Source organism: Lagopus leucura, unplaced genomic scaffold, assembly GCF_019238085.1.
Source record: "Lagopus leucura isolate 7727_CA_CO unplaced genomic scaffold, USGS_WTPT01 Super-Scaffold_100159, whole genome shotgun sequence".
Taxonomy (NCBI): Eukaryota; Metazoa; Chordata; class Aves; order Galliformes; family Phasianidae; genus Lagopus; species Lagopus leucura.
The window spans coordinates 5,089,187-5,097,097 of record NW_024962335.1 but is presented as its reverse complement, the minus strand read 5'-3'; the positions used below and the strand labels follow the sequence as shown (position 1 = coordinate 5,097,097).

Genomic DNA, 7,911 nt, shown 5'->3' with positions numbered 1-7,911 from the left:
TCTCTTTTTTTTTTTTTTTTTTTTTTTTTTTAATAATAGTAAGCAAAAAATATGGCAGAAAAGTGCAGTTTTGAATACATTACCTATAATTCAGTTTAATGCTGTAGATAGTGTGTATTACAGTGTGAATATGATTCTTGGGAGCATGAGTTCCAGTACTTCTGTGTAGTAATGTTAGAACCTCTGAAAGTAGTAACAAAACTTATTGTTCCTACATGGCTGAAAGACTGAAGATACTAAAACACCCCTTACAATCAATATAGGTATAGAATTTCAACTCTAGTAGTCATACATCCTAGGGCATCTTGAGGAAATAATTATCCATAGGATAAATGGCTGTTCTTTTTATTCAACATGTCAGGGGATACTCAAGGGTAGACAGATGTCAAACTTCAGGAAGAGCATTCTTCAGAATTTGGACTACTAAATGCATCTGTTCAACAGAATTGAGCAGTGTACTCCAATCTTCTAGTTCAATTCAATATAAATACTTTGCAAAAACAAAGTAAATTGTCCTTGCAGGTTTGGTACTCTGTCGTTGCAAAAGGATAATAAGGATGTTGTTTGGACCCTGGTAAACAGAGCCTTGCTGAACAGTGTAGAACAAATATTAACTAACAACTATCAGAGCATAGTGCACTATGGCTATGAGGCACCTCAAGGCTTGGAAAACAGCCATTTTGTCATTCTTAATACAAACTCTGTCTCCTTTGAGACTGAACACTAGGATCCGAGATAGATAAGCACCATTTATCCCTGCACTCTCCATCACTGTAAAAGGAGACAGAGGCATGCCATCAGAGTAATTGCAGTGCACTCCAGCAGGTCTCCCTGGTCTGGAAAACAAACAAACAAACAAACAAAAAAACGTTCTAGATCATACATACATGTAATTAATTCCTCAAAAGCAGATGTAATGTTTTTGAGTGTGATGTTAGGCGAATCAGACCCATCTCAGAACAGATGTGGAAAAAAATATGAATTAAGACTGAAAAAAAATATATATATTTCAGTTACTGCTGTCCTCTGCTCATGGAACCTAGTTCCAAGAGTTTACAAGAGTTTCAAGAAGCCTCAGACTTCTGTGAATGCCTATAAACATCCGGAGGTCCATCAGAAGCCAAAGGGCTTCTGCCAAGGATCACAGAACTCTGGCAGCATTAGCTTTTCCTAAGTTCTATACTCCATGAACCAGTTTTTTTCTAGCTGAGAATTCCCCCATGCAAGTGAGCTCTTCAGATTCTCATTTATGACTGCTTTAAAACATTTGTATATAGCACATGAAAGAAGCTTTCATGTAAGTCAGGAAATAGCCATTTACTTTTCAGTAGTTACAACTATATTTTTGCAGGCTCTGATCAAGTTTTAACAATGTCAGTGCAGCTTCCTATTCTGGACTTATACTCACTACAAATAAATAAATAAATAAATAAATAAATAAATTCTTAGTTAAACAGAATATCTTTGGCATGCTAATTAACCTGCTGTAAAATCCTGAAGGTAATAAAACTGCCACTTTATGGAAAAAAAACCAGCAAACACAGCAGTGGGCAGAAGCAATTTTAGGCCTTCAATATAACTCCATCATTTCTTCTCTTTTCTAGGATTCTTTTCATGCTTACCTCCACAGCTCTGCTGGTCTAAGGGGTCTTATACATGATCTTACAGCTCCAGCCTCCTTCATCAGCATTTATTGAACAGATTTCATAGAATCACAGAATCATTAAGGATAGGAAAGATCACTAAACTTATCTAGTCCAACCATCAACACATCATCATCATGCCCATTAAACCACGTCCCTCAGTGCCACATCTGCACATTTTTTGAACACCTCCAGGGACAGTGACTCAACCACCTCACTGGGTAGCCTGTTCCAATGCATCATTATTCTTTCTGAGAAGAAATTTTTCCTAATATCCAACCTGAACCTTTTCTGGAGAAACATGAGGCCATTCCCTCTAGTCCTATCACTAGTTATGTAGGAGAAGAGGCTGACAACCGTCTCACCACAATCTCCTTTCAGGTAGTGGTGAGGTGAGGTTTCCCTTGAGCCTCCTCTTCTCCAGACTAAACAATCCCAGCTCCCTCAGCCACTCCCAGTAAGAGTTGTGCTCCAGTCCACTCACATGCTTCATTGTCCTTCTTTGAGCATGGTCCAGGTACTCAATGTCTTTCTTATAGTGAGAGGCCAAAAACTGAACACAGTAGTCAAGGTGTAGCATTTTCAACGCTTTGAAGCTACTTAATTCTATTTTTACTTTGCAGTGCTGTCTTCTTCTTTTTCTTGTATCTAAAAGGCTTTTGGAGTTAGGAGTTTTCTTAAAGAAACAGCATAATGCGAAACAGAACTAGTGTTATTTAACAAATGGTTATACTAACTTCTTTACCTTAAAATAATGCAATTATCTCCAAAATCCCAGTCTATTCTAATATATTATTGACAATCAAACAGTTACATGAATATTGCAGTCCTCAAATTAATATTTAGAAAAAAATTATATGAAGGAAAAAAATGCAGCTGCACCCTCTGCACTTTCAGTGTGAACTGAAGTAAAAGTGGCTTCCCAGTGGTGTAGGTACACGTATCGATCCAAGTCTTGGTTGAATCTTTCCCTTACTTAGTCATTAATCTGAATTAATCTGAAATACAAAAGTTGTTCCTGCCATTTATATAAAGCACAAAGCATTTATGATGCTTAAAAGAAACTAACAGTCTCTTGGTAAATGTGAAGCAGGAGAAGAAATTCAAAAAGTGTACTTTGATCCAGTATTAAAGTGGGGTTAGGCTGCATACCTGGTATCTGTATCAGCTAAAGCCCCAATGCACTCAGGGTACGTAACAGATTAGATGAGATTAGTGTGTTATCTTTGTAATATGTACACATATGTACACAGTGTCCTTACCTTTTCACAGGAAAAATTTTTCAATTTTCCAGACTGTTGTGTTGGTTTTTTTTTTTTTCCTAATTCCACAACACTAGTAGCTGAAAGTGGATCTGATTTTGCTTATTCCCCAATTCTGTCTGTTTCAATAGTCAGGCTTTTGCCACACTACATGAACTCATTCATAGTGGTGAGCTCATTCTGATGAGCCTCAGCTCCTTCTCATGGCTGGAGCTGTATAAAATGCAGCAGATATTCTAGAAAATTCTAGGATAAACAGCAGTTAGCAGCCATTTCTCACCTGCAGAAGAAAGTGAGACTTCTAGGTAAATGGGAAAGGCTTCATTTGTGCTTCGGTGGTTGCTATTTCCATACACTCAGAACAGAACCCCTCGGGACGGATAATCCTGTTCACTGGGTGGAACCAAGTCCCATGAAGAGCTGGGATGGCTGGCGCCATTTTCATAGCTTCCCTGTGAAGAAACAGGTTTTCACAGAGCTGTGAAAGGAGTCTGTACTCACCCCTAGGCATTTAGAACTGCAAATGAGGTAAACCATAAAAGGCTGTGTGCGGTTTGCAGTTGTACTTTGGAAACCTACCACACAATGCTCTAACAGTCCTTGGCTAACCTGTGTGTACCTGGTAAATCAACATCCAGTCCTGTGTTGAAAAAGGGCAAGACTAATAAAAACATGCTTTCTAATGTGTTACGGACATAAGTAATTAATGTGTTTAAACTATTAAACTCTGAATTTCAGAGAAAAGAATTCCCAAATTGCACTGAGGCCAAAGACAACAGTCATATGCATGTGAGTTGTCAGCTTAAAGGATGGGATGAAAAGGACATTCATCATTTATATCTGGGCTTGGATAAACACGGGGACAAGTTCAAGAACTCAGCCTAGGGATGGACAGAAGTGCAGGATGAGCAGATGATAAAGGAGCCTGTAGGGCTCAGAAGTCTTGCCCTGTTTGCATGGCAGGACTGTGTGCGGCAGCTATTTCAGCCTTCCTGCCATAAGTAATGGTGGACAGAGTTCCAGGAAGAGAGAAACTAGAAGTATTCTCCATAAGGTAGGTGACTGCTACCCCAGGCTGCTCTTTCACACTTCCCAGTGCTTCTCACCAGGAGACTAAACCTGACATCTGTTCTCAGAAGGAAATATGCTGTAACATTTTAATTTCCTGGCCCTGCTTGCTAAAGGGCATTATGGGGAAAGTAGCGTTGGTTAATCACTGCTAGGTGAGATACAAAATATCCTTTCACAGAGTTCTTTCACTTAAGAGCTGCCTCCCTTTCACTGCTTGTCTAGAGCTTGAATCACAGCCATTCAGAGGCAGAAGGGCACATGTCACGATAAAGCTGTGAAGGTAACAAAAACTACAAGGTATTTCAGATTGGCAATCAACAAGAAAGGGAAAAAGTACAGAATTCACCTGTATGCTCTAAATGAAGGCCATTATCCCATTATTCTGGATTGGATGCACACGCACAAAGAGATGTTTCTCTGTCTGCACTGACACCTAAAGACATAGTGGAGCTGAGCCTTAATAGCACATCTTTGCTTTGATTGTTTGAAAAATTATCTTTCATTCCATGTTAAAACCGGAGGACTTTTTCTACTGAAACCCCTCACCGTGCATTCCGATAGCAGTCTGATCTTTGAGATGATCGTCACTGTGGGCAGTGCCCCTTCTTCATTCAATCTTTGACCCTCAACTAGGGATTGCTGTCTCAGTAAGTGGCAGTTCTTCACCTGCTCTTATCCGTGTAATGCATGCTCACAGTTCAGTCTGTGCAGACAGTGCTTTCCCACAGCCAATGCTACTGTGCATTTACACATTACACACATTCTAATAGCACAACACCTGCAGGACCACCTTTACACAAGCATTAGGAGGCACTGCTCAACAACTTTTGTGGCTGGCGCAGGTAGAAACAGTCCTGATGCTTCCCTTTCTTTCAAGCGTTCGATGCTTGGGTTGTGTACCACAGCAGGAAGTACCGCAATGGGAATTGCCAGCCCGGAGTCGCTGCCAGGAGCTGCAGCGCGGTGTCCTGGCACGGAGCCGCAGGGAGAGCTGCCAGCCCCACGGGGCCTCCGCCGCCCTGCCCTGCCCGCCCCGCCGCGGGGCTGCGGCCCGACCACAGCGCCCGGCTCACCACGCGCGGCCGGACGGCGCCGGGCGCTCCTCACGGCCGCCGCCGGGGTCGCCTCCAGCGGCGGGTCGAGCCCCTCACGCTCCCGGGCCGGCACCGGGCGCCCCTCTCCACTGCCGCGGGGCGCTCGGAGGCGGTGGGCGAGTCCCAGCGGCCCCGCCCGCAGCCCTGCCCGCCGCTCTCCCGCCAGCCCGCGGCGGCCGGGCCGGGAGCGCTTCGCTCCCTCCCGCAGTGCGAAGGGACAGGCCGGGCCGGTTCCTGCCTTCTAACTTCCCCAGAGTTTGCTCGGGTTTCCCCCTCCCAGCGGGACCCGCCTCGGCTCCAAGTGCTACAGGAGGGAGGGGAACGAAAGGAGGGAGGGCGGGAGAGGAAAGGCGTGTCTTGCCGGGGCTGCCGTCGCCGCCGCTGCTGCCAGAGGCAGATCCGAGATATAAAAGACCTGGCCGGGCGCCGGGCTCCGCTTTAGTCCTGCCGTGGCGAGAGGCCCACAGCGGAGGGACAGCAGCTCGGGGCTGGCCGAGGGCAACCCCAATGCGTGGACTATCCGCCGCTGCAGCATGCTGGAGCTACAGTTCAGCTGAAGGGAGTTTGCACACGGCCGGCTGGGCTGGACTGCAGCGCTGCCGTTCCTTATGAAGAAGGCACAAGTGAGTGCGGGCGGCGGGCGCGGGGCTGCCGGGCGGGGGCCGCCGGAGGTACCTGCGGGCGGGGCGCGGAGCGGCGCGGCGAGCGCTACCGGCTGTGCCCGCGCCTCGGGGCGGCTATCCGTCATCCGGAGGCTGCGGCCGTCGGGCGTGGGGTGGGAAGGAAAGCACGGCACCCGTCCTTCAGGTGAGCCGCCGCGCTGCGGAGCGGTCCCGAGGAGGAAAATAATCATCGTTATAATAATCACAATAAAAAATTACCGTCGGGTCTTGTCCTCGGCTCTCGCAGAGAGTGGAAAAGTTCCAGCAAGCGGGTCGGGTCAGCTCCTTTGCCTTTGGGAGACTCGAGAGGCACTTGGAAAAATAATAAATCAGTTGCTTGCGTTACGCGTGGGCCACGCGGACCGGGTGTGAAAACGCGGAATGATCCGAGGCAGGAGCGCTGAAGCCGCACCGGGTCGGTGCTGGAGGTTGCCGCCGGCAATTCCTCCTCCGAGGAGGGTGAGCCCTCCTCGCTCTGCCGGGAAGAACTGCCGGTGTGCCCTTGCAGCGTTTGAGCCACTATTTATTTATCCAAGTTCTGTGCAGATTACAACTGCTCTGCGCGTTATAAAAGCAAGGCTAGGGGCAGGCGACAGTGAAAAAGAGTGGAAAAATCATCTCGTAACAAGAAGCGGCTGAGGGAAACTCTAAAAACTTTACTGCATCGCTCTGCAAGGTGCCTGTGCCCTCTGCCCGGGCCCATCTCACTCGGAGTCGGGGCCGCTCGGTGCTGCGGCGGAGCTCGGAGGGTGCTGTGCAGGCACGCACACGGCGCGGATCCGGCTCTGGGGCTTCTGCCTCCCCGCCCCCGTTCTTCAGAAGCAAGATATGCCTTCCCTGTCTCTTGGCGATTGCCGCATCCCCCACGCACTAGCAGCCCGAGGACTTCAGCATGCAGCCATTGGAAAAGGCGTAAACATTTAAAATGGGTAAGCGCCTTTCTAAAGTCTTTTGGGCAGTTAAATACTTTTTCAAGGAGTGACAGAAATTAGGAAGAGTTCTTTTTGAAATGTTTAAGTGTCAGCTGGCCAAAGCGTTGGAGAATGGACCCGTGCCTAAGGACGTATTAATTGCTGACTGTTAACTTTTGTGATGCTGAAATACAGTGAGATATTATCTGAAATGATCAGTTCTGAATTCTAACAGTGTATCTCCACTGCTGATATTCCCTTTAAATGACTAAAGGTGCCTTTCACCTCCAAACTGTTGTTTCAGATCTTCTACACAAGCTTGGTTCAATATGCTGAATAGATTAATAATTGGGAATGGTCTCTTACTGAACTGTAAGAAATGTGTGTGCAGAGTTGTATGCATTCAGTTGGTATTGGAGTAGCAATGAAGTTGTAAGATGTTATCACAGCCCACAGAAACATGTGCTGAGCTGTTTCTTCAGAGAAGGAAAAAGCTGTTCAGCAATCAAGCAGGGATTTACAAGTGCAAGCAGTCAAGCGTTTCATTTCCTATGAACTGTAAACTTCTAAAGCCAGCAGTGTACTGGAACGACTTCTTGTCATGGTGGTGAAGCATCTGTCAGCCTTCAAGCAGTAACGCTTCCTGCTTTAGGAGACACTAACAGACTCTTAGCTTTCCAAAGGATCGTTTCTTTCATTTTAAGGATTAGCAAACAAACGTGATACCAAACCATTAATCATTCCAATGGGATCAGAACAAGAGATACTTCTAGGAAGACTTTAAATTAAAACTGTGAAGATCCTTGTGCAAAGAGAGAACAAGTGATGTGGATACAAGGAGGAGGACTTAAGCACATCGTGGCACTCAGCACATTAGAGTGAACTTCAATCTTTACGCTCTCCTATTTCTAGTGCACTTTTTCTAGTGTCTGGACTGACAGGTGTCATAGAGAAGAGAATAGGATTGGAAAGCAAGAAAAGAAGTTAACATTTCTTAACAAAAATCCTGTATTTGACTTAACAGAGAAAGTAAGAACTGCTACCTCATTGAGCCTTGAAAATACTCAGCAATGTCTGGGTAGTGCTTAAAATAAATTGAGGATTTGATGTTTAATGCTGTGTTTTATAGGCACAGTATGTAAATAGTGCAGCTGTAGGAGCAACTGAGTCACACATCAGTGCAGCTGAAGTGCTGAAAGAGAGGAGCCTTGCTGAACACTAGAAGTGAATAGGTTGATCAGTTTATTTACACCAGTCTCAGCCTGACA

The 7,911-nt window shown here is 45.7% G+C and overlaps 2 protein-coding genes across 3 annotated transcripts in view; both read left to right on the top strand.

The window, feature by feature from the left end:
• The first annotated feature begins 4,895 nt into the window (after window positions 1-4,895).
• Window positions 4,896-5,315, top strand: LOC122190139 (collagen alpha-1(I) chain-like). The gene has a single exon (XM_042889905.1). It carries the CDS (start codon window positions 4,896-4,898, stop codon window positions 5,313-5,315), a length of 420 nt encoding a protein of 139 aa, XP_042745839.1.
• A 149-nt stretch (window positions 5,316-5,464) lies between these two features.
• Window positions 5,465-7,911, top strand: part of KITLG (KIT ligand) — a 54,914-nt gene continuing 52,467 nt past the window's right edge. The window contains exon 1 of one of the 2 annotated variants that reach the window (XM_042889691.1): window positions 5,465-5,693. In XM_042889691.1, coding sequence (XP_042745625.1) covers window positions 5,679-5,693 — 15 coding nt within the window. In that variant the 5' untranslated portion in view covers window positions 5,465-5,678. The remainder of the gene's footprint in view (window positions 5,694-7,911) is intronic. The other variant, XM_042889690.1, reaches the window with a different exon arrangement.

Coding starts and splice junctions, on each gene's coding strand:
- LOC122190139 (XM_042889905.1), top strand. CDS start 4,896: ATGGGAATTGCCAGCCCGGAGTCGCTGCCAGGAGCTGCAGCGCGGTGT.